Source organism: Saccoglossus kowalevskii, chromosome 2, assembly GCF_978046115.1.
Source record: "Saccoglossus kowalevskii chromosome 2, keSacKowa6.1, whole genome shotgun sequence".
In the NCBI taxonomy this organism is placed as follows: domain Eukaryota; kingdom Metazoa; phylum Hemichordata; class Enteropneusta; family Harrimaniidae; genus Saccoglossus; species Saccoglossus kowalevskii.
The window spans coordinates 6,334,644-6,362,517 of record NC_140642.1 but is presented as its reverse complement, the minus strand read 5'-3'; the positions used below and the strand labels follow the sequence as shown (position 1 = coordinate 6,362,517).

Below are 27,874 nucleotides of genomic sequence, written 5' to 3'. Positions count from 1 at the left end.
CCGAACATGCTGAAGTACCAGAATTTGGGGTGGGGTTGACAGACAACACAGAAACGAAATAATTGTTGCTGCTACCAGATTTTAATTTGTGAATATTCCCAAAGTTTCTGGGTCAAGTACATTGCAAAGTAATAAGCAACTTAAAAGTATATAATTAATAAAATGCCAGTTATGATCATGGATTAGATCAAGGTCAGAGTATACTGCAGTAAGAAATACAAGCAAGCATTTACTTCAGTACATACCGGGGTACACACAAGAAACAGGGAGTCATCTCCAATATAAGCTATTTACCTCTTTCTGTAGTAAATATTAATGTACCACGTAAATGGTTGACAGTTTCACGATAAAATATGTACATAAGCCTAATAAAAAAATCCATTTGGGACATAAAAGAAAACAGACTCATGACATGAGCTTTAAATTCAAAATCGAAAGGAACTTGTGTTTGTACATACTTTGTTAATTTAGACAGTGGGAAATATTTTTGTTATATATAAATCTTATTTGTTTGTCGAGAATATAATAATACATACACACCTGTAGTTTTTGTTCAAAACATTGTCAAACTGACATATCGGTAGGATCTATATAGTATTGGCAGGAATAATCTTGAAAACAAAAATACTAGTTTTCATAAATGCATCTGCGGTTTATGGTCCACCACCAACAACAATGGTATACAAAATTTACATAAAAGTGATAGAATGCTTTTTTTCTACAACAAATTTACAAGCAAGAACACAAGTCTACATCTTTCCAATGCAGGTAAAAGAAATCTGAATATAACCCAATATGTTTTGTACATGACCCTTAAAAGTATCGGTAACACATCCCGGTACTTGGAGGGGGGTTACCCCAGAAACAAAATCTACTGACAAATACATTCCCATTCAATGCGATATAAATGGTAATCAGCTACTTTTCAAGAAATTGTGGTTTTGCTGGCAAATCTAGAGAGTAATTAAATAATAAAATCGTGCACTTCAGGAATCAATGTCTAAGTCTAAAATATAAAGTTTTGTCTCCAATATACACTAGGACAAGTCACTTTAATAGTTAAAACAAATTAGTCATCATAATTTTGTATCCATCTGAAGTGACAAAATGTAAATGAAGACGTCTGTGAAAGAATTGTTTAGTGCTCATTTCTGACCATATTTTGTTAGTGTACATGCTTATTTGTAAAGCATGTATTGCATGCATTTTGTGCTATGCAATTGAACGTTTCCAAGCTTAATGTGATGCGACTGGTTTGAAACATGAGTGATGTACACAAAATGATAACTTCTTCTTATATTACCATATGTAGATATTTAAGTTACATACACTTGTCTTATAAATTCTTGAGTAAACATTAGTGTATTGACACAAATGTACTATTATGCAGACAAAGATACAAAAAATACAAAACTTTCTCAAAGCAAAATTCAAGCAGAAATTAATAAATGTACTGTCCTGGCCAGCAGCGTTAACATTCATTGGATGAAATCAACTTTCTTATATGATAATAAGTTTATCTGAACTAAAAATAATAAAGTAATTTAAGTTTGAAATCAATGATAGCTTCATTGTAAAATCAATGTTACATGTAATGCTTACTAGCTGGCATTTATCTTATCTTCCGACTGAATAATATGTGGTAAACACATGAATTAAGAAGTGGCTAGTTCATAATAATACATCAAATATAGTCAACTAATATTATCTGGAATTGTGCCGATTTAAAACTACATCTGCTTGGATATATGCATAAACTATCTAACCTGAGAAAGAGAATAAAATATTGATACAATTTATTATAGTTTCATATTGTTTTAAACTCCAAATAAATATGAAAGGCATTGCCTAATCTTCAGGTGGAGGCGAGAATAATTTGAAAAAAAATGCTTTCAGTCACTAAATGACCTATTAATTCTATCAAAGTAACGGAACCAGCCATTAAGGTTATTTGTTAAATAATACACACAAATTGTTTTTCACAGCCTTCCCTAAAATCTATTCATGCTATCACCTGCTCCTGGCATGTATCGATGAAACGGTGGCATGCCGGGACCCGGGAATAACTGATTGGGGAAAGGTGGCAGTGGCGGCCCAGCTACAGCTCCCTGTAATCCGCTTCCACTTGATCCATCAGTTTGAGTTGCAGCAGCTGAAGCTGCAGAAGACGTTGACAGTTCATCTTGACCTTGACCATTTAACTGTGCTGGGCATTCAAAATGTACACAGTGGAACACCTATAAACACAAGTAAATTTGTTATGCATCATGAAATGCAACTACAACAGAATTTGCAGGAAGGTACCCAAAGTTGACAGAGAGAGTGTAATAAGGCTAGCTATTTTAACATGATTGTTGTGGCCGAGTGATATCACATCCCATTGTGGTACATTAAAGCTGACCAGAATTTTATTTGAGATTAAACCCAGTGGTGAAATGAGGAAGCAATAAAAACTGAAATGCGTTTTACTTACCTCATTGGCAGTGTTATGAGTACCAACAATCTTGATGAATGTCACCGTTTTTTTCTCAAAGAACACAGTCTGCCAAGACCTGGGGATTGGAAATAATCAGAAGATGATGAACTGGAACAAACAGTTGAATGTTTACAAGCAACTAGGTACATTACTGTAAACCGTTTTAAGTTCACAAGAGATGAAAAAAATAGGGTATTTTTCACTTGGGTCAATTGGACAGAGCGTCACACCAGCTTTCAGAAAATGTTGCTCACACCAAAACTCATCTTATGAATCACAATTGTTGGTAGTACATAAAAACATATGACCAGGTTAATTTGATGCGAATGAAACTAAGAAATCAAAATGAGATGAAGAAACAACACAGCTACAGTCGTACAACTTACTTGCAAGGTTCTCTTGTTTTATCTGCAATTCTAGTCCAATTATGTTGATCTGTTGATATCTCTATATAATAACTATAACTTCTATCATCACAATCCCACAGTAACAGCCTAGCAAGCAAACAAACACATTTAATATCATATGTTGCAACTTTAAAATGCCTGCACGCTGACTGTAATGAAAAAATTAACACTCACTGTATGTATGTATACAATTGACTCACCTACAAGAACTAATGACAAATGGCTGCGCTAGCTGTACTATAATGGCACCACTTCCAAGCTGATGACAAGTGTAACCAGAATCCCAATCATAATTTTTAGTGTCACCATTCAGCAGAGCATTACGGCTTCTACTTACACCTTCAATCACACATGCACTGGCATGAACTGTAGCCACATTCTCAGTTGGCACTAGAAAAAAAAAAAATTAAAACAAATCAGTGCTAGATCAGTGAATTATATCAGCCATAGGGCAGGTGGACTGATGTCAGTTCCAAAATAATAATAAATGTTTGAAAAGTCAAAGGCTTCAAATATTTGCATGTGCCTTTACTAGAAGTGTGCTTTTAAGGTACATGTAATTGACAATAAAACCAGAAATCTGCAGACAGACAGACAGACAGACAGACAGACAGACAGGCAGACAGACAGACAGACAGACAGACAGACAGACAGACAGACAGACAGACAGACAGAAATACATACCTATGAGACCATTTTCCAATGTAAATGGCCTAGCAGTGTAATAACACTCAAATGATACCAAGTGAAATACTTTGTTTACAGTATTATGAACACCAACTATTCGTATATACCTGGAAAATGTAAAAAGACAAACTTGTAGAATATTCTAATTAAAAATACTAGCACTTACTGGCACTTATTTTCTCACCATTCAAATTAGATTTCTTCGATCAATATAATCTATAAGAAAGATCATTTTCTGCCTGTTTGGTTTAAAATTAATGTTTTGAATGTTTCAAAAATTATAGTAAAATTATGTGAATGATTTAGTATATACTATGCAAAGAGAGATGAAATTCACATACTTGGCAACCCTTGGATCAAAGTATAATGTCTGCCATGATCTACACATGTATCTGGAATGATCTACAATTCTAACCCAGTCTTCTTCATCCATGGAAATCTCAATGTAATAAGAATATGACCTAAAAAAAACACAGTATATATATATACATACATATAGAGTGAGAGTATCATTCAATGCAATGCTATAATCAAAATGTATTGTAAACACACCATTTGTGCCAAGGAGTGTGGAAGGCAATCTTTTCCACAGCCAAAGATTTTAATTTAGAAGCAGACAAATCAGAGCTTTTAAATTACTGTGAATGTATTAATTATTGAAATTACAATAGAATTTATTCTTTCACTAAAAAATCGGTGAATTTAAAACGTAGTAAATATGCTCAAAATATCCAAATAGTGAAATTAAATCCTCATAAAATTAATGATTCTATAGTAACGCATATGCACAGTTGCTAAAACAATAACTATCATTCTAAAGTGCACCCTTTTTGATAATCTAACACCCTTTTATTTAATCTCTATTTTTACCATGATCATCATGTCATCTTACCTTGTATCTCTGTCCCAAAGCAGTAATTTAATAGTATTAATAATACAAGCTTTGCCTAATTTCACCACAATACTATTTTTACCACAAGGTTCTTCTATTGTGTGTCTTGTGAAGCCTCTGTCTAGATCATAATTAGATATATCGCCATCTAATAGTGCTGAAGGCATTTCACCATGGGTCACATGCCCACCATGCTTCATGCAGGCTACATTCTCCTCCAAGGCTAAGAAATAGAAAAATATATACCAATAAAATTAGAATTTCTTCAATCGAGCAAAAACAGCAGTATACTGACCATGGCTGGAAACTACACAAGATGTACAAGGCAAACAATTTTGCCTTTTTTGACTTTCTAAAATTACTGAATAATTTATTAGTATATATTACAAACCATTGCTACATGTACACACCTACTATGGAATGAGTTAATAGTCACATGCATGTTCAAGGCAAGGGGGTGTTGCTACTGTAACTACTGGTATATGTGTACACGTCTTTGGTAAAAACACGAGTCAGTAAATCCATTATTCATGCTTCAGTGATAGACCTTGGTTTTTATACTCACAAAGAAATCCTCTAAATGGAAGATCACTGGCTTTGCTCTCAGAAGTCAACTTAATTGCATCCAGTATTGAATCAGGTGAGACAAGGTTAGTTGGTCTCACAATGTTCAGTAGTTCTGGTAAAGACATCAATTGTAACCTTACAGCACTGACTATGTGGGTTGGGTCAATGTCACTGTTCATCTCACTCCAGGATAATACAGCACGGAATATATCAATCTCAACAGCACAGAATGAATCTCTAGAGATAACTTCTCTCAAAGCAGACTGAAAGAAGAAAAACGAACATGTATTTATCCAACTTACACAATAAATAGAAGATAAAAAATGTATTTACTTGGACTGAGTTTCAAATTCTGAAGACAGGTAAAATGCAAACTTCATAACAACACTAGAGTAGTGTCAAAATGTTTTTTGATAGGCTAGCCATAGTGATAACCTGCTGAAACACAGGGAATCAACACAGTTTTGTGAACCAGTACTGCATCAGCATATATCATATTTATTTTATTAGTAGTGCATGCACTGTAAATCACAAAAAGGGGTGTCGATAGTCAAAATAAGTTGTAGGGTTTTATAATAGATCCTCCTACACAATAAAGATTGATTTCTTACAAGTCTAGCTGTTGTAAAGAATTCACATCAAGTTCTAGCCAAATTGTTTTTGGCTGGTCTTTAGGTTTATAACCCCCAAAGTTGATAAATGTTGATGTATGTGTTATAATTTCTTCTAAGAAGATGAAAACCCACCACCAATATGCCTGACATTAATGAAGTATAAACAATAAATGCAATTCATGTATGAGTTTTTCTAAAAGAGCAAATGCAGTACTCTAACTAGAGGCAATGTTGACATGCTGCAAACACAAGACATTATGAATCTGAGAATACAACTTGCCTCCGATAATGCTAGAAATGCTTCACTACTCATCACTTCAGCAGCATTGTTATCCATGAAACTGCAACAAGTGTCTTTAAGTGACCTCAGCTGATAGAGACTTGCAACGTCATAGATCAAACACACATTGTGTATGTTTAACGTTGCACGGAGATAATCTGAAATAGACATCTCCAAATCAGTGAATCCATAACGATGTGCAAGACCAAGGACATCCAATAACGCATCATCTTTCAGGTCTTGTAGATTCATTCTACCAGTGTAAATGTATTTGAGTAATGCGCAGAATGCTACTGGTGTAGTATCTTTCAGTTCAATCTCCGTGCAATCGGGTCTTGACTCCCTCATTCCGCCAAATAGGAGTGCCCTAGAAGCAAAACAACACAATTCATCAGTACACAATTTTTAAGGTTTTGTAAAACAGCCAAATCAAATTATTATAAATTACTATCCTGCTAGTTTTTTTTAACAAAAACTACAAAATTCAGATTTTCAACTCGATCTGAATTAGGAGAAAGAGTTGAACATTTTTTAGACTGATGCGGCTGAGCCTAACTATCACCATATTGCGAGGATTCTTTCCATCTCGCAATTGTTTACTACCCTGATTTTTGCAAAAAGCTGCTCAGTTTTCAAACTGAAGCTTAATAATGATTTTTCAATTGGTGTTCCAGAGTGAAGTTTGCATGCTTTGTCTTGCTCTATCAATTGAGAGAAACATAAATTCGTCCCACCCATCCCCAGGGTTGTATCAGGTTTGCTCTCTGAGTCAATATGATGTTCCACTATGCATAAAGATTTGCTGTTATGCAACTAGTTGTACTAATTCACTGGCATGTCACATTGATATAGCGATCTTAAATCATTTTAATATAGATATGGAATTTGTAATTTGGTAAAAGGAAATTCACATTTTAAAAACAAAATGAGTGTAATAAATTCAGGGAACACAACATTTTGTTTGTGCCTCAAGGTGATACAGCCATGTACAATTTTATTTTTTCTTGAACACCAACCTCCCCAACAGTCAACAAGCTGATTCAACTTGATTTTTGAGGATTCCTACAACATCAGTCCGGTTAGATGGCATACTTGTAGTACTTAATTAAGCCACAGTGGCAAACTGTAGCAAATGATGCTTAATAACACTTTGCTATATGCAAATACATACAAATTTCTTAGTATGCAAATAGCCCTTTTAAGGAACTGTGGTACGGAATAACGTTTTTGATCTCTTAGTAATAAGTCCATGCTGAGGATCTGTGAGAAACTAATAATACAGAGGGTACACTTACCTGAAATATTCACATCTTGCAGCTAATATAACACGATGTGCATAGAAACGCTTATCTTCAACAATGAAAGTGATATCACTATATTCTTCGCTTAGGAACAGATTGCCAATTTGTTCTGATAAATGGTGTACATGTTCAACCTCCCCAACAGGGGTGTGTGGTCTGAGTGAATGACTGTCACACATTGTGAATACAACGAATTTTACTATTTCTGCCAATTACAACCACATGTAAAACACATCAGTAGGACACATGCCTGAAGAAAAAAATAGAAATGTTAAATAACACAATTGTTTTATATTGTCAGTGATTACATCATTAGTAGAAAATTTAAGGAACAGCTACTGTATAAGGATGATTATTTGCTTAATTTGCTGATAGCTAAGCATGCTAAGTTAAAACTCAAAGTTAACAATAGAGTTAGACCTTGGTCCACAGCGTTGTTAGAGTAAGTGTTATTTATTTGCTGCACATTCATTTTTGCTATAGCAGAATCTGTGACGGTGTTGAGTGGGCAGCCAATGACTGAATATAAATAATGCTCACTCTGACAACACCATGGACCTAGGGCTACAATAGAGTATATTGTTTCCTTCACAAACCAGTGAATTTAACACCTAGTGAATTCCCCAGCATGCAACATCAAATCCGCTAAAATTATATCAAGTCAATATTTTCACTTTCAGTACTTATCAGATCACATTTCCCTGAATTTCTCTGGAAAATTCGAGATTGAGAAATAGTCACTTGGATTTGATATATGTCTACTTAATAATAAATCGCATGAAGGGTCATTTAAAGTGCAGCTTTTCTTCGAAGTGACAAGCTAGAATCGAGATACGTCGTGTAAATTGTATTAGGTGCCGGTATTATGTATACAGTAATACTGTGCAGTATAGTAGGATAAAACGATTAGAGAGTGTTTATAATTGAATATATTATGATAAATCTACAGCAGAAAACGCCATTGAAATCAAAATTACTAGTATTAATCATAATAATATTATTATGTTTGTTTCCGGGGTTCCGAAAGTCGATAAAGTTATTTTGCAATAATCGTACATGACTTTTTTTTCTATTTCCTGGCGTATCTCGTGCACATTCACCGGATAATACAACTTAGTACTCACCGAGGGTAGTTCTTTCACGTGAAACCAGGTTCTACATTTTCATACAAAGCGTAAAGGTGTGTAAATACGCACTTATATATACGGCAACTAGTATATTATTTTTACGATCCAGGACGCCACCCGAGAAACCAAGCAACACCATCGTTTCATGAGGTATTCATACACTGGAAATTCAGAAAGTAGTACTCGAAAAACAATTCTGATATAGTTTTATTATGGTATCGCAAGTATAGCAAAATTAAATTACATCATTGTACTAAGCTTTACATACTCTTTGCAAGAAATTTTAGTTTAGTTATGCGTGATATTTGATCAAAATATTCAGGCATATTCATCCGCATTAGTGATCCGTACTGCAGTGGAGTAAAGTATGTGTATTTGTTTAGGTCATAGGGTAATTACTTACAAATCGTTTGTTGTGGAAAGCCCCTTTTTGTACGCAGTCCATAAACAATAGAGTTTTGTTACCCGTGGTTGTAATGAATCTGTTACGAATTGTTCCGTGTAGACCCTGGTTTTGGCGAATGAAAAAACATAACATTCCCGGGGAATTCGTAAAATGGTAACATTAAAATACTCAATTTAATAACAAAATGGAAAAAAAAATCACTATAACTTTTTTTCAGTTGGTATAATGAATGTTACGCCATTTCACATTTAATCGACATTTTATATATATATTATATATGAATAACAACGAAAATGAAATGAAAATGAAAATAGTAGATAATCTAAGAACGCCGAAGGTCATAAAGTGGCATAAATGTTTGAATAGTTACTTAGGATAGCGAGTACTAAATATAATTTACTTATATCAGGTGTCACAATAGTATAGTTTGTGCCTTCAGCAGCCTCATAATTTATTTTACATGAATACTCTACACCCGAGCAGTCATAAAGCTGACGTAATTTTGGGATTTTAATTGTTTGAGGGCAAGGTGAAAATTAAAACTTTCAACTAAAATTATAAATACTAAATTTAATACTAAATAGTATTTCTAATTAGAAACTCGAAAAAAAAATATTGTTTTTTTTTAAAAACCCGAGAAAGGAAATAAAATGGAGCAGACTACTACAATCTTACGCCTGTCCTCGGCCTGTAGTACAACCATGTCGTTTATTTCAATACAAGCATGGAGCTATGAATATATTAGCTCCATGCTACAAAGCATTGTATTTTGATACATTTTTCAAGTCACTGACATAAACACCGCCCTCTAAGGTTACTCCCCGATGATCGGCGATTAGCAGTGATCTCAACGTCGAATGAAAACTCTGAAACATAGACTTGTATAAGTCTCTTGTTGTTCATTAACATTAGTATCCCGCCTTTCGCAATTTACACATTCCCGTTTTAATTTTTTTATCCAAAAACACCAAAAAATAAACAAGAGAATGTATGTAAGTCTATGTGAAAATTGGAAACCCTGGAAATATCGGAAAGTGGTTATTGGAACATCGGAAACATCGAAAATTTAAACTACAAATTGTTAAATTTTTAAAACGGTTAATATCATGAATTTGAAGGAAATACTATTTTTTTTTTATGAATTTGCGCTTCATAAAACCTTTGTCGGGTCATTGTTGTTGCCAAAGAGAAACATACAAAATGATATTTTAAAATTTTATTTACACACCCCAGTAAATACATTTAAATATACATTTGAATATGAATTTGGATTACCATATTTCTGCTATTAGATTTTTACAAGAGTGGAAATCAATATCTCAAGAGACTACATACTATATACATTAGAGAAATATGCCGAAAAATAGGTTTATATTGAATATCCTGTTCACGCTTAATAAATAGCATCATACACTGGCAGACACTCACTTATAAGATGTCTATGATTTATAAACTGATTTGTTCTGTTGGCAATGCAGTAAATATTTACTGAATAATACAACACAATATCATGAATATAAATATTTGTTAAGTTAAATGGGGAGCATTGATAAATTAGAGTGCGGTGGTTGTCATGCAGCTCGTGTTCCAGTTTCATGTAAAAAAACACAATAAATTCTCGGGAGCTGACATGCATTTTCAGCTCATGGCAACCATTACAGTGAAACAAAGGCCGAAAACTCTCATAAAACGGTACTTTGGGGTGGTTGTCTCCCCTGAACAGTGTAACAAGAATACCTCTGCATGTGTAACGCATATAAATTTGATTGTTCAGGATTACTTCAAAGTTGAGTTTCTGTTGTTTTCTCGAATTGTCACCGGCTCTTCGCTCGGCTTTCCACGTTGCTCAGCGCATAGAAATACGTGGTACAGTGGTGTATAAATAAATAAACGCTGCTCGGACTGATAAGTATGATATATTGAAGATAATATTAGGTAATCGTAGTCCTAAATAACTATTAAAAATAGCTAGACGTTTCGAGCAATGGCTCTTTATCGATAGCATAGAAGCTTGCTTCTATGCTATCGATAAAGAGCCATTGCTCGAAACGTCTAGCTATTTTTAATAGTTATTTAGGACTACGATTACCTAATATTATCTTCAATATATGGTACAGTGGTGGGCGTCTTAGCAACATGGAACGTCTTGTGACGTTGCTCCGCACCCGAGAATACGTCGCTATCGAACAGAACGTGGTGCGACGACCGCGCCCTGTAAGATTGGAAGTTGGAGAAGACTAATCACCCTGCGAACATATCAAAGCACTGGGTAGCTGGATAGGCCATTGTTACGTTGGATGACAGTACATACAAGTACTTGCTAGACATCTATGCTAAAATGCTCGGTAATTTTAGGACGTTTAAGCATAGACCCTCTAACAGAGGGTCTATGGTTAGAGGGTCTATGGTTTAAGTCAATAGATTATTGAAATTGAAATATAAAAGTCATCCCATTATAATGTATTTTGCATGGTTTACAACACGTGTCGTTCTTGAAATAAATACAGTAATTTTTCAAATAAATATATTTAAGCATTGATTCACCCACACCCTTACATATTGACTAATACCGTACAAGCTTCATCTTTGAACAATTGAAAAATATGGCAGGTAGAGCCTCTAATGATTTCCCAAACATTCATTTCAATACCAAGTGGTACTTTGAATTATTCATGAGCAAATGACGAAGCGTACAATAATTTGTTTATGTAAATTAACACACGTAAGAACAGAAACCACTTCGCGCAGTGCGATTTACAGATCAAAAATGTGGTGTTATATCCGATAACCGATACTTTCTCGTTGTTTCCGCAATGAATAAAGGATCAGAACAAAACGACATGACCAAAACTGATATAATTTTGTGCAAGTAATTTAATTTAAAGTTTACCCAACCTACATTTGTTTATGCTGTCATTTTTGCATACATTACATTTTGGTTGTAAATTACAAGCAGCATTTTAGCCGACTAAATTCAGTTATAAGAGCTTCTAAAATTCAAGATTATCTTAATCTGACACGGAGGGCGCTATTATCAAATGTTTCCGAAATCACTTTCGATTAACCTACAGTTTTTCACAATACGAATTTTGGAACAATGGGTTAATAGTGGCTGAAAATACCTTTCATACTCATATAATTATAGTTTATAAAGAATGTATTAGGGTCTGGGTAAACTTTTGTTTGTTACTGGAACAACATCTTTCACTTCAATCGCGTTCATTCAAGGGAATTGAAAATAAAAATTTCTCTCAAGTCACAATTCAAACAAATTTGACTATTGAGACAGCATAGAAGAAGTTCCTAGTTATACTAGCAAATAGAAGATTAATTGAAAAACAAACTGAACAAAGGAATTCTGTACTTTGGAGTGGGTTTCTAATTTAAAAACCAGATTTTTTCCCCTAAAATTCTATGTTCATTAAAAGTACAAGGCTTTTGATAAATCATGCAGCATTTCCTCTTTTTTTGTAAACATAACACTCATTGACATGTTCAGATGCAATATCTATGATTTATTTTATTTGTGCAAGGACACAGTATTTCACCAAAATTCTTACATCATACATTATTTTGCAGAAAAATTTCACAAGCATTTAAAAATATTGCCCAACCATTTTAAATATCCAGCTAAAAACAATCCTAAGAATCATGCATAGAGGTAGCTTCTAAAATTATTACGGTACATAACGTGATAGAACAGGGCAGTAGTAAAAGTTTATCCAGGACATGTTAGCCAATATTTTGTAAAATCATAAGTTACATTTGGCAGTGCTGTAATGTGATGTGATTGGTTATTCACTAAACTAATAAAAATGAAACTTGCTTTATTTGAACATGTGCATCAACCCACTGTTTAGAATAGTTCATTTAGTTTTGTATAATCAGCATAAAAGGGGTAAATGCCCAGTATGCAACAAAAGTTGATGAAAACTAAGCTCAGAAACACAAATATGGGAAAATTCATCTGATCAACCAAAGCAAGTTTCATTATTTCTAAACGGTAATACCAGCAAAATTGGTTTAGACTGCATCAAAAAGTAGTGATTTGGACAATGAAATCTAACCACAGGTGGGGGGGAAAAGGGTGTTAGCTTGGTTGACTGGAGAATAGAAGTGTTTACTCCAAATGCAATGAAGGTCAGCTGGTTGACTGCCTTACATATCACTGCTTATATATGTAGACACTCCTGCTTTCCATAAACAGAGACAAACAACAAACACTCCCTAAAGTGGTTGGTTTCTTGTGACAATATGTGTTGCAACTACGATGTGGAGAGGGAATGTATAAAATACCAAGGTTGTAAATAAATGATTCAAAATAGAATGCCAGCTGATAAGAAAGTAACAGGTATTTACAATGCTGAGAATACCAACAGAATTGCAGAGGGGGAAATGCTTAAAAAAAAAGGAAGCAAATATACAATTTGCAAAATAAATTTGTACGAAGACCACCAATTTCTCGCCATTTTGATTATTTGTCAAGATTGAACTTTAAATATTTTACTAAATACAGCAAAGGTGATGATTACAGAGAAAAGTTGGCAATATTTTACACAACATTAGGCCTTCACATTTAAATATATATATTTCACAAGACATTGAAAAGCTGTCCTTGTGCATGTCGCCAGTATGAAGCCAACAATTAAAATTAACCGTAGACCTATGTTTACAGAATATAAAAGAATTATAGCAAATATACACAATATACATGGCTTTTGCAGAGAATAAGCAAAGACACATCTCTTGAAAAGCTTTGTTACAGTAAAGTTGTCTAGACATCTACACAAAGTACAACTAGAATTATGATGTATAATAAAGTGTGATTCCACAGAGCCATGATTTAGGGCAGTCTACCATGACTTGCACACTATTGTAAGAATAAAATTATTTAATGTAAGAATTATTCTAGAAACTGTCCACCCCTATATTCTGAAAAATTTGGTATGATCTGAGATGTTTTTTTAATATGGGCCAGTCCATTTTTCAATATAGGAGTAGCAGTAAAAAAGCAAGACTTAATTGATATCACTGTCAGTATTGACAGCAAGATGATCGAAGCTAGATAATGTCATCTATTTGCATCCAATTCTATACATGTATACAGTGTTACCAGGTTGTTCAATTTATTGAATACGTGTAAAATACAGACAGGTGAACAAATGTACAGTTTTCATATATTCTTTCAGGCTAATTTGAATAGACAATGGGAACTGGTCTGCTGTTAGTTTAAAATGAACACCATGTATGGTTAGGTATACATGGGCCAAGATGCATTCATACTAGTAGTAACATGTATTATTTTGCATATCTGACAATACATTGTATTTATTTATTAAAAATTACAGGTTCTTTGTCCTTCAACACATCACACCAGGCATGTGTCATAATTCAATACCAGAAAGACATTGCTACAATGTAGTATTTGACAAAAACAGAATCAGCATGAACGTAAGCCATTACATATACGGTTACTGATAGTTAACAGAATCAGCATGAACGTAAGCTATTACATATACGGTTACTGATAGTTAATCATTCAATCGAAATCAAGTTCAATGATTCTCATCACAACCAATTCTGACTTCCAAATACATCTACAATTTACTAAACTATATATTAATCCATTCTTCATCAGTCACTACTAGAACAGAGGTATCATACATTATTACCGGTAATTTACAGAATACACCAGTACAAATCAACCTTACTAGTATTAGTAGTTAAACATCTAACATATCATACATTTAAATGATAAATAGTTGTGTTGGTTGTAATGCCATTGATGAGCTTGGTGTGGTATAATATATTGATACAGTGCACAAAGTGGTGGGTAGTGCAGGGACATTATTTTCACACGAGACAATACACGTTTCACATAATAATCAACAGTCACCAATACCATTTACATGAATCAGAATGTGGTGATGATAGTGATATATATAAGAAATGCATCTCAAGGTTTTAAAAAAAACAAAAAAAACATTTTCAATATTAGGAAATAAGTTTACATTTCTGATAATACATTTATAAGACTGGGTTGTACAATTTTATATTAACATTGACAAGCAAATCCTCTTAGTTTCTATGTAGTGGACTGGGCCACTTTATATAATAAGATCATACCAAACTACATAGAACATACATAGGGATGAGCAGGTTATAGTTGTAAAGAGCTAAGCTAATTCTGAATATTTGGGCGCCGAATTTCTTCTTCTATTCGTTGTTAGTGCATCATGACTACCCACTCTACCAACTCTGCTTAAAGGACGACTAGCCATGATGGGCTGAAAAAAAAGAATAAGCATGACCATATTAATCTGTATGTCAAATGTAGCACAGGTACATGCAGTAGACTCAATATCAGATTATTGTTGCAGTACAGCTTACCTGTTCATCAGTATATCTACTATTACTGTTTAGTACCGATAAAGAACTTGCTCTTTTCATGCTCCTACAGAAGGGAAGAAATTAAGAGATAGAAAAATACAAGGTTGTATAGTTGCTACCGGTTACGCATCTACTATAAAATATCATCAGTGAGCAATCTGTAACAGTCTGTAGAAATCAAATGGTAAAGATAAGAACAGTGGTGTACACAGAGGATGAGGAGCAAAGGAGAGGGTGGGTACATTAGTATGGGTAACTCACAAAGGGTTAGGATCATGGGGAAGGGGTTCTGGTTGGTAGGATTATGAGTGTCTGTAGAATGAATTCAGTCAATAGGGATAGAAATGGATGGATAGAATATCATGACGTGTGTTCTGGTATGTAGACATAAATGATTAAAACAAGATAAACAATTAGTTGTTTCCAACAAGTTGATGGGAGGAGGCAAATACCACTGACACCCCCTCAGATGGATATGTCTTCAAGGAAGGTCAGAGATTAGGAACCCTGATGGCTTCCAAAGCGTGACAACTATGGGGTATGTATTATCGGTGCTGCCTTAAACTGTGATACAAATCAAAGAGCTAACGTAAACAGCCTGCTAGCAGAAAGAAAATAAAGACACCAAATGCTTTTAACAGCTGCAAAAGAATAAGAATAGCATGCACTAGAGTGCAGGCGTTATTACAAGGCAACGTAGCAAAGAATGTAGGACACTGTCATTGTGGGAACTATTTTTCAAATAAACCAGTATCTGTCAAAAGATTCCCTCCTAGGAAAAGTATATAAGCTAGATAAATCAAGTGACAGATCTGATATTTTCCAAAACCAATAAGAGTTAAATATGAATGGCTGGTGAAAGTAAAATGACAAGTCAATGGGTAGATCCCATCGAAATCATAAGTACATTTAGAATCATTTCAACATACACATGTACACACACACATACATAACATTATCTGGTAGCAATTTTCTTTACAGAAGCTGGCGCTGAAGTTTTACTGTCTAAAAATGACCGATTAGTAAAAATTGTGAGTGATCTGAGAAGACCACTGAATACAACTATTATTCTCTGTGTACAAACTTTGCTTTGAGGGAGGAGGACTTTTTTTTTTCTTTTAAGTGTTAGTATTAAAATCACACATTATGAGCTCATAGAAAGCGCCCTCTATGGCAAGGATAAGTTTAAATTTAATTTTAGCCATTTCCAAAGACAGCACAACTTCAAACTTAAATTAAAAAAAAATACACAGTATAACTAGTTATTCAGGCAACTGTAAAGGTGTTCATACCACATCCTATGCATCCTATCGGGATCAGATAGATTGCGACAGGAGGCAGAGAATTCTACCACAAACACCCCTAGCTGACTTACTATATTGTCATCATCGTCGTCACCATCGTCTACTCTAAATGGCCAGCTATAGTATTGTATGCATTTTAACATGAGAGAAGCAAATGAAGGAATCAGAAGTCATAGGAGAGATGACAGAGACTGGTTCATTGTTATAGGTGCAGCTACTATTACTACTATTATTAGTATTTTTTAGAATTAAAAGGGGAGGATCCAGGTGAGGTAATACATCATAGACCAACACAAGGAAATACAGCAGCCAAGATAGAATACCACTACAGTATATAATTCTACCATTATCATGCAGAAGCTTTGGGTAAGCATGCTTTTAATAATGGCATCAAACTTCTTACTGGGCAATTGCTGCTGCTTAATGTGCTACAATAGTTTCTTTGGCAAGTTTTAGCAATAAATACCAGTACAGATTTAATTGTAAGGGACGCAGTTTACAAATACTCCATAGATTTGTGTGTTTTTTTTTTATAACTTAGCGTTCTTAAGAACTTAAAGACACAGAAAACATGTTCTCAACCCAAACTATGATCTAAACTGATCCAGGCATTTATAAGCCAGGTAGGAAATACTAGCACTAATTTAATGAAATACAACATACGATATATTATGTAATTGACATGGGAAGAATTTTTTCTTAATTAGAATACAATTAAACCCAATAACACTGAAAGAAGTTTATAACCAAAAACCTCAACCTTAATGATGTAATGAAAATGAACACCACAAATAAGATTCCAAGATGGTTAGCTGATAAAATAAAACAAAAAATAAAGATAGCTGTCAAAGCAGTGACTGACTAAAATCTGAAAACCCATACACACCCTGTGGTCATAGTGGGTTCCCCTTCGGCTTCTCTGCCTTTTAATTTGCTGACCAGCTTGGCGCTTCCACGTCTGATGGAGGCTCGTAATTTGGAGAACGATCCACTGCGTTTCAATTTCCCATTACCACTCTGGTGTAGGCAACATAAGAAATTAAAATCAATTCAGCATCACAACACATGTTGGAAATGGAAAAAAACAAAACACAGGTGATGGACGACTGTCGATTTTTTTCTTTCTGGTGAAGATGGTGACAACTGTGAGTATTAGCATACAATGAAAAGCAGAACCCTCGTAAGTGTAAACAAAAAGGTGAGTTTAAGAATTGTGATTATAATGCAAGGTGGTACCATTCTTTAGCATAAAGCATGCTGATCACATGATGAATTAATATGAAGCAACTGTGAGAAATCAAATACATTAATATTTGAAATGATGAAAAAATGCAAATTGCCAGGCATGATGAAAAACCAAGTAAAATAATTAAAATAATTAAAATAATCATTCTTTTTTCACAAGCAATTAGAAAAAAAGTACTGAGGTAGTACATTCAATGTAAGTTTCAGTTAAACGAGTGGCATAGCAAACAGGTGTTGGAAAAGAAAGGTCTGCAAGCTATATGAATTGGCAAGACAATATTGTTACATATTTTATTGTATTCGACAGGCAGTGCAAATAGTACAGGCAAGCATGTTGCCCAACCAGAGGTGTCTGGAAAAAACTGACATTTTCTGTGGTATCTCTTAACCTTGAGGTCTTGTATCGTGCAAGAATCCATGGGAAGTAAGAAAAAATTCCATTTTTTGAAAAAAAGTACAAATCAGGACCCTAAGTACACTGTGGTAATAACTTATCTTGATGAAATACTCTAATTTTCAAAATTACAACAGTAAAAAGCAGATTTCTAGGAGTACAATTTGTTTTAAATTAGTACATACCATTGCTAGTAAACATTGTTCCTGGTGATTAACAACAAAAAGTTAACATTGAGATTTACGGTATGTTGGTAACCTCACAATATCAGCCGTACATTGTTTTTAACTTCCCATAAGCACATACCGGGTAAAACATGGAGGCTAAATAATGATGAGCAACTGTAGCAGCAATATAATGAAAACCACCAGCAGCAAGTAATCCAAATGATGATACTCATCACAGTGATAGTTGTAATGTGACTACTGCGGTTCCTAATTCATTTGGATTTATTTCACTACTTCCCAGAAATTCTGGTAAATTTCTTGGTTGTCTGAGTTATGAAACTAATTCTGACACATCTTTGTAAGCCAATAAATTTACAGACCAATCCATCACTGTTTTTTTTTCAAAATGCAAGTTCCTTCACTATAGGTACAAATTAATATGCTTTGGGAATACAAGCATAATGGCAGTGGTTGAGAGGCTTATTAGCATATTATTAGCATATAATCAGCATATAATTAGCATACTGATGAAGCAGGGCATGTATTGAATCAGCAGGTCATTGCAAAAGAAATATTTATATGTCTTGCTGGATATAACAGTTGCACATCACTATTGCCTACAGTGCATAAAAAAAATTACTCCCCCTTTGACCATGTCCCTCCTCAGTGGTAGATGCAACTTGAATGACACTCAAAACACAAAAGCATAAACTAAAAATCTTTGGTAATCACGACATCTTGTCAAATTCTCTTTTTCAAATCTACCGGTACTATCACTAACGTAGGAAATAAAACATACTTTGAAACACAGATTGGCATGCAAGTAGATGGCTCAGTTCATAGGGGATAAACATGAACATTTTTACTGAAAGTTTACCTGAGTAGAAAGTGCCTGACTTAAAAACACCATCTATTTGCATGCATTTGTCTTTCAAGGCATGATTCAATACCTTAATTTAATAGACAGATTCTGTACAAAAAGTGTTCATACAAGAATGCAGAAATTTACAAAACAGAATACATGTAAAATTCAAATCGCTCAGATACACATACCGTGTTTGAGTGTTATAGACCATATCAATGCCATATATGCTCTACTAGAAGATTATATGATTGAAAATCAACAAGGGCCAGAATGTTGAAAAGTTGGCTGTGTCACAGTAATATTAGGCAGTCCATCAGGTATATCTGTAACCATTTATTTGTAGCACAAAACACAAATAAAAGAATGTCTCATTTTGGCGTTCTATAAAAATGTACAACACTGAAGTTCTAACTATGGAAACTGATAACCCCTTTGGATAAGAACTTGATCCATAGTCTGATGTACGGAATATATTGTATAGCACTTTTTTCTGAAATATACACTTCTAATAGAGCAAATATAGTATTTAGGAAAACCAATCACAATATATCAAACAGGTGAATCAAAACTATACAAGAAAAGTAGTAGATACATTATTCAAATACAGCATGTGGCGATTCTTCAAAATATCACTCCCAATCACTTACATACATACAGGGTATATTTATTCATACAAACAAATTTTCGGATTACATACAAGGCTTGGCAAAAAGAATAAGTTTATTAAAGTGATTTTGCAAAAAAGCTGTCTGGCAATAGGCTTGCGTCACATGTAATGATACATACAGAAATATGAATGGTCTAGAGACGCTGTGTTGTTGCTGATCACAACTAGTGTTCTGCATACATGGCAAAAGTACAAAATAAAATAATTAAATGTCCTGATATGGAAGGCATTATGGCTATGGCATTGAAAGTGAGTTGTAATGCAGCATGTTTTATGTATGGGATTTATATTTTACAGAATAACCCCATCCCCCAATTTCCATGTACAATGTGATGACATAGGTGTTTGGGTCATACCATTATACAAGTACTAAGAGGGATGTCAGAGTTACGGTGCATGGGATGAGATTTTAGTTGGATACACACGGCCATTTACCTCATCCTCGTACACAGGATCTAAAAGGTAAGGGTTCTGTAAAGAAAGAGAAATCTACAAAGTGTGAAAAACCAAAAAAAAAAAAATTAAAGATCAGAACAAGTATTCCAGTAAAAATTAAATAAAGCTATACATTTCAGAACAATAGGATGAATAAAATGGGGGGGAAAAACAGATGAAGAAAGAAAGTACTAGGAGTCTTGATTTGGGAATATGTAACTAGGACGTGTTGTCTGATATTCTCATTGTGCATGTTAATTATACTTTACCAGTGAGTAATTCCAGCAGATTGCCAAGCGTTAGTAGGTAAGGACAGCCAGCCATTAATTCAATTTTTATAATCACCTACATATGTATTTGTCCATGGAGGATGCTGCTGTGGTTCTTCATTCATATGTATCAGCAATTCCTCATTAGATCACCCCACCCAGAATACTAGTACAATACTACAAATTGACATTGAGTCAAAGCATATATATAATGAAGAATTTGATTCAACAACTATTATCAAACAAGCTGCACTCTGATTGGTCTGTCTGTTAGGAGCTAGGGTAGCCAATCAGGGACACTCTTGTATAGTAACCTCACATTGACTCTAATTGATAACATCAAGCATGTCATTTTTCTTGCAAATATCACTCCGATAAACTGAATATAAAAATTTGAGAATCTAACAGAGTAGGAGTCAGAATGAAATTTGTATTTCAACATAATTGTTAACATATACATGTACTTTTTTCATTTTTGAATGCATAAATTATACATACCATGGTAATGTTACTCACACAAGTGTCAGTAAATGTTTCATTATACAATACATCAATGAGAAATTTCCAATAAAGTTATTTGGAAAAGAAAGTAGACCAGATTCATCACAACAAACAATCATCCAATCAATCAATCAATCAAATAAACAAACATAAAAAATCAAACAACAAAACGATTCAAGGCAAACAACACAAGGGTGTGGGGACAAGACAGTGTTTCCACATACTTGGCTATCTCTAAGTGATGGACTATCGGCTGAAAATAAAAACAAAATAAGCAAGCTAAGCAACCTCTGCTGTATAAAAACTGGTCTCTACATGCCAGCTGAAGTCACCATATTAACGAACAAAAAAATATATATATACAAAGCAAAAAAATAATTTGTTTATCCCTGCATAAGAGCACAGGGCAAGACTGACACCTCGGGTTAGGCTGAATAAGTATGGGAAGACATGCTGTGAACAGAAAGGCTTCTAATGCTTAGTGTCTCTGAAATAATGTTAATATCAAAAGCTACAAGAGAGATTATGTTGTTAGTAGAGGTCTGGTTTAACTGCACAATGTTAGTTTCAAGTTGTTGTCAATGTGATTGTCAACTACTTTGCCTTAGACAGTTATATAAACAAGTAAATCCTACACATGTCAACATTTTAATTCCTTGCTTCTAATATACAAAGCAGACAATCACAATCACAGCAACCTATCAAGACTGCAGACAGCAAAATGACAAGACACAGAGTATTCAGAAAACAAGCAACTAATACTAACTACATTACAAAATATACAACTTGACACGAAAGAGAATCACTACTTATAGATGTGGTTATTGATTGAATCCTACAGGCTTCAAGAAGTTGTGTGAAAACATACAAAGCATAAAACAAACCAGTGCTTTTACAAAGAAACTAACATATTTACAAACAAGAATTTATTACGCAAAAACAAATGTATAATAATGAAACAACAAAAAAACATTACAAGAATATTAACAGTTTTATATTGTAATGGCTTCCTCTTGCATGTAAGGCAGCAAGTTTGATTTTTTCAGTTCCCCCAATAGTAAGATTGTGCTAAGGGGATTTACCCTTAGAAAATCTATTGTGCAAATTATTTGTTTTCCTTTACTTAGTTTTTTCCCCCGATTTCAAGATTTCCCGAGTTTCAATTTTCTAAATATAATATTTTCTGTAAATTTGTCTGTAACTATTCAGTCTAATTCATACTCTCAAAACCAATTCAAAACATGCAAATGAGTAAGCCACTACAACAGGCATGCGGACACAGGGAGAAGAACACAAGCCATGTACAGAATATACAATATTAAACCAATACGACCAGAGTCTGCAAGAAACAGAAAGTTGTGAAAACAGATCACATGCAATGAACGGTGCCAGTGAAAACGTAAAACCAAGAATTAGTGTTTGTGGTTAGTAAAAAACATCAACCGCATCAAAAGCATATTTAGAAATATTATTTAAGATGTTGATATTTAATTCAAATGTCGCACAGAAATATGCAAAATAAATTAAACAATATTATATAAATATTACAATAAATAAAGCAATTATGGTTAGAGCTTTAAAACACATCAGCTAATTTTAATAATTCATTTGTAAAGATTATCAGAGGTGAAAGAATTGTGTTATCAGGTGCTTAGTAGGGTTAGGAATGTCCATCCATTATGTGAATAGAGAGGAGAGAGTAAAATACAGCCATAGCCTAGGAGCATGCAAATCTCTTGCTAATGATAGCTTACAAAGAATTTAGCTATCCATCACTCAGATATAGCCATGAAAAAACACTGTACTTGTACTCACCCCCTGCCACTCCACTCCTAAACTTACTTCTTCTTTTCCGCTTTCCTTTTTTTCATAAGCCACCTTCTCTTCTTTTTTATCTCTAACACCACCGTGTTCAGCACCAGCTTCGTTACCCAGAAGTTCTGCTACTTTGGCTTGTCGTACAACATCCAAAGCCTGCTAAAATGAATACACATGTTTAGATTAAGCTCTTCGCTCTACACCATACATGAACAACCAAGCATTTATAATAATACTTAGTGAAATTTAAGCAATTTCTAAATATTTTAAGTGATTTTAAACTTCCTGGTCACCCATTGGTGTAATCGCTCACCATAACATTCTTTTCAGAATAGCCAAAGTCGAGTACAATAAGCATTTTGAGACAAACAAGATCACATGACACACAAAACAACAGCTTTAAGCAAGTTAGAGTCCTGAATTTACTAGGAGATAAAGAGGAAAGGATCTTTTAGAAGCTGGATTTAAAGACAGTTGGTTTATCAAACACCAGATAAAGCAGGAAAAAAAAGAATTTTGTTCAATGAAAATCATCTTTTAAGTAACTGCTGGTGGAAGCTATAGATGGCTTAAGTTTTTTATTTTATATCAAATTATACCATATACAATGTACTATGATTATATTACATTTTGGGGGTTATTTGCCAGGCTATACAGGAATCTAATTGAAGTCATAGCTTTAATAGAAACTTGAATGAAAATAGATTTTGAAACTCAAATCTGAGTGCTCAATTCAAGTCATGTGACTGGAAACCCATAACACCAAACATAAACAGTAAACACAGTATGGTTGAGAGATGATGTCAACTTTGATCAAAACAGAGCAAAATTAAAAAAAAAAACAGCATTTGGATTTTTAATAATTGCCTTAATTAATATGCATTACAATCAAAGCATTGTGCATATCTTAGCGACAATAAATATAAACTACTCTTACCTACCTTGGGTTACTAAAGTTACATGTGATCTTCTCATTGCACAGTATTCTACTTTTTTTTATTATCAACTTACTGTAATTATGTTAAATATACCACTTACATACACATGTTACGAAGACTTCACACATTAATGTTTTAATGAGGGCCAAATAGAATGTAGAAGAAGAGAAATATGACTGAAAAATTATCTTACATTTGTTCTTTTTCCAATATCTGAATGAACCGAACCGGTCTAAAATAACAAGAGAAAAACACATTTCATAGATCAGATTAGAACGTTCATTCCAAGGTGGTATAGCTTAACTGGAATGGTTCAAACACAGGGAACGATGCCGGGATCTGATTTTGTTGGTCAATCCAGCTTGCAAGCAGTCAAGATGCCAGTGATCATAAAATTATAGAGGAGTGGTGTAGAAAGAGGCAATAGCAATACACAGGCAGCATGGGGTTTGCTGAAATAATGTTTTGACTTTTTTGATGAGCACATTCATTGTAGGCGTAGTACATCAGCCAACAATGAAAATACAGTCAACATGTGTTTGACTAAATTTTATTTTTTTTAATTAAAAGTAAGTATCATTTTTACAGTATCAATCATATTTTTTTAGCACATGACAAATATGAAAAGCTGATCACTTCACTGGAATTACACCTATAATTGGCTCAAGTAGTAGCATAGCATGAGACACTGAAGAGACACTCTAAAAAGAACAGCATCAATTGTGACACTCGCATAGAGTAGACACACTCACAATCAAATCTTAGGGGATAATTCAATGTGAAATCACACAATATTTGTGATTATATCAACAATGATTTATAAGCTACAAGCCAAAATGAATATACGGTGCAGTGTCAAATACGCCATGTGACAATTTTATTCATGGATTATAAACTATGCCAAAACATGGAAATCGTGTCCCTTTATAATAATTGCAATAGATAGATATTGTGCGAGGATGAGATGCTGTGAGAGTTGTGAGAAATTATAAATAAAACACACACAAAATAAAGCACCAGTGAACATAACAGTTAAGTAAGAAATTGTGAAGTGAGACCCACGAAAACATTTCCTTAGCAAACCCGTACAACCATGTCATGACAACCACACATACAATAATCTATCCACACATAAACAGTGATGAGAAGGTACTGTGGTAAGTAAGGATGCATGATGAGTTATGTGGGAAGGCAACACCAGTAAAATCACAGTCATATATGGTAATTTTATGTTGACTCAACAGTAAATGCTTGATTAAAGTAATCAACTAATTCTGCCATGACAGGCTGCTAGTAACAACAATTGTAAAGCCATAATTGCGTCAAGTGAGGTCAAAATACTGCCACAGTAGTAGTTCCAGCTTTAAGTCATATGGTACTTGTTTAAAGTTTGTTTATCGTTTACATATGTTGTACATGTATACGCCATATGTGGGACCCATATCAAACATGATGGTGACAACCACAGTAGTATACTACCCTTTTATGACGTATTTCTCACATACAATTTGATCAAATAAAACAAAATATTCAAAATGAGCTGTCAATGGTTTCAATGAACTAAATCGCTAAATCAACGGAATAACATGCATATAATTAGCACAAATTATCCTTCATTTTGTTATTTGCATATCCAAAGAATCAGATGGTGTTGATTGATGGTAGGGCTATCCATCCAGAAATCCTAGTTGAGAACACTGACCTATTACAGCCGTTCTGAGAATTATTCGGACAGTCAGTTAGCAAAATGACTTGCAACTTTGCAAAACACTTTGGTCTTTGCCCAATCTAGCCGACAACCCTTATGAAATAGTAATCCCAAACCATGCGGCCGTCATTCAAGTGGTGCCGACAAGTCTTGATTGGGCAAAGACCAAAGTGTTTTGCAAAGTTCCAAGATATATTGCTAACTGACTGTCCGAATAATTCTCAGAACAGCTGTAATGGATATGTTGAGTCAAGTCAATAAAAATGACCAATAATGTAATAGGTTTAGCTTGAGATGAAACCATGCCACATCATCAAAGACATGCATCAGATAGATGAGAGCAAGAAAAGAGTTACATGTGAACTTACTGTTTGCTGTTTGTATTAACATTACCAAGAATATGTATGTAGCAGTGAAGTAAGAGAAGAAAAGGCATTCATTAGATATAAAGCTACCTTTGAAAAGAAACTCAGACCTTACTAAGTTGAGACGTACTAATCATAGGAATTCCCAATAAGAGGAGTGTCATTTAAAAAAATGACAGAACAAGCTCATATGATAGAACAAGCAGCCTCTCGGCTGAGATAGCTCCGCTGTTAGCAATGCACATTTCAATTAAAGAACAGAAGATATCATTAGAAAATGAACAATATGCATAGTATCAATGCTATGGGACTTGCTGTTTTCAACAAGAATTCAAAAATATAATTTTTCACCATAAACGATTGTGGTTTTTAACAAGAAGTCGAAAATATCACTTTTTACAAAAATGACAAAAATATTCATCAAAATTAGAGAATTGAAGATATCATCATGAAATGAACAAATTTGAGAGTGGTCCACATGTAGTACATATATATGTAATATCAAAGCAATTGGACTTGCGCTTTTTAACAAGAAGTTGAAAATATCACTTTTTACCAAAAATGACAAAAATATTCACCAAAATTAGAAAATTAAAGATATCATTACAAAATGAACAACTCTGAGAGAGGTCCACATGTAGTACCTATATATGTAATATCAAAGCAATTGGACTTGCGGTTTTTAACAAGAAGTTTAAAATATCACTTTTTACCAAAAATGACAAAAATATTCACCAAAATTAGAGAATTAAAGATATCATTACAAAATGAACAAATCTGAGAGAGGACCACATGTAGTATCTATATACGTAATATCAAAGCAATTGGACTTGCGGTTTTTAACAAGAAGTCGAAAATATAATTTTTTACCAAAAATGACAAAAATATTCACCAAAATTAGAGAATTGATGATATCATTACAAAATGAACAAATCTGAGAGAGGTCCACATGTAGTACCTATATATGTAATATCAAAGCAATTGGACTTGCGGTTTTTAACAAGAAGTTGAAAATATCACTTTACCAAAAATGACAAAAATATTCACCAAAATTAGAGAATTGAAGATATCATTACAAAATGAACAAATCTGAGAGAGGTCCACATGTAGTACCTATATATGTAATATCAAAGCAATTGGACTTGCGGTTTTTAACAAGAAGTCGAAAATTTAATTTTTTACCAAAAATAACAAAAATATTCACCAAAATTAGAAAATTGATGATATCATTACAAAATTAACAAGTCTGAGAGAGGTCCACATGTAGTACCTATATATGTAATATCAAAGCAATTGGACTTGCGGTTTTTAACAAGAAGTCGAAAATTTAATTTTTTACCAAAAATGACAAAAATATTCACCAAAATTAGAGAATTGAAGATATCATCATGAAATGAACAAATCTGAGAGAGGTCTACCCAAGGTACATATACACCAAGTATCAAAGCATTCAGGCTTGTAGTTTTCAAGAAGAAGTCGAAAAAGTAAAACATTGACACGGACGACGGACGACGACGACGGACGACGACGACGGACGACGACGGACAATCACTCATATGATAAGCTCCGCTCGACAAAGTCGACAGCGGAGCTAAAAATTAAACATGTGAATTCAGATGCAATTTAACACAGTATGTGAATTGTGTTTACATGTAACATAATATTAACCAATAGGATACAAACAAGAAATTGAAAGAATTGAATTTTTCTCTGGGATCTTTCTCAGCGACAGTTTTGGCTCAACTATATTATTTTAACATCCTATTTACTGAAGTGAGCACTGTATGTGTCTGTATCATACCCCACTACTTAACAAACACCCTACCCTGTAGAGTGTTAAAATCATTTCATAAATATCACACTAAATCTTTTTTTGTAATTTATAAAGTTATTATATAAATACTGAAGACATCTTTTAATCACATATGGCATGATGATTTGAATTACAGTAGAACTCAATAAAGTAAGAAGAGCACTGGCATAGAAGCCTGCAATATAAAACACCCACTTTATAAGGCATGCCTGTAAAGTCTACATGGAACTGAGAAAGT

General features: G+C 33.8%; 2 protein-coding genes across 15 annotated transcripts in view; both read right to left on the bottom strand.

Annotated features, from left to right (window-relative positions):
- Window positions 1-62: 62 nt before the first annotated feature.
- Window positions 63-8,478, bottom strand: LOC100374671 (BTB/POZ domain-containing protein 9-like). Its single transcript, XM_002732948.4, has 11 exons — window positions 8,349-8,478; window positions 7,219-7,474; window positions 5,924-6,290; window positions 5,028-5,292; window positions 4,463-4,685; window positions 3,912-4,031; window positions 3,568-3,677; window positions 3,084-3,273; window positions 2,863-2,970; window positions 2,474-2,552; window positions 63-2,237 (listed from the first exon to the last, which is right to left on the bottom strand). Exons 2-11 carry the CDS (start codon window positions 7,401-7,403, stop codon window positions 1,992-1,994), a joined length of 1,893 nt encoding a protein of 630 aa, XP_002732994.2. The 5' UTR covers window positions 7,404-7,474; window positions 8,349-8,478; the 3' UTR covers window positions 63-1,991.
- A 3,654-nt stretch (window positions 8,479-12,132) lies between these two features.
- LOC100374520 (kinesin light chain-like) overlaps window positions 12,133-27,874 on the bottom strand; it is a 39,780-nt gene continuing 24,038 nt past the window's right edge. For 6 of the 14 annotated variants that reach the window (XM_085508415.1, XM_085508411.1, XM_085508421.1 and 3 more), the window contains 5 exons: window positions 23,944-23,982; window positions 22,810-22,971; window positions 17,338-17,468; window positions 15,148-15,211; window positions 12,133-15,044 (listed from right to left, as the gene is read on the bottom strand). In XM_085508415.1, coding sequence (XP_085364541.1) covers window positions 14,934-15,044; window positions 15,148-15,211; window positions 17,338-17,468; window positions 22,810-22,971; window positions 23,944-23,982 — 507 coding nt within the window. In that variant the 3' untranslated portion in view covers window positions 12,133-14,933. Of the gene's footprint in view, window positions 15,045-15,147; window positions 15,212-16,522; window positions 16,569-17,337; window positions 17,469-18,275; window positions 18,297-22,809; window positions 22,972-23,943; window positions 23,983-27,874 lie in introns of all 14 variants that reach the window. The other 8 variants (XM_085508425.1, XM_085508417.1, XM_085508437.1 and 5 more) reach the window with 6 other exon arrangements.

Coding starts and splice junctions, on each gene's coding strand:
- LOC100374671 (XM_002732948.4), bottom strand. CDS start 7,403: ATGTGTGACAGTCATTCACTCAGACCACACACCCCTGTTGGGGAGGTT. Junction 5,293..5,923: donor CATTTCTAGCATTATCGGAG/GCAAGTTGTATT, acceptor TTCTTCTTTCAG/TCTGCTTTGAGAGAAGTTAT. Junction 3,678..3,911: donor TTTGATCCAAGGGTTGCCAA/GTATGTGAATTT, acceptor TACATTTTCCAG/GTATATACGAATAGTTGGTG.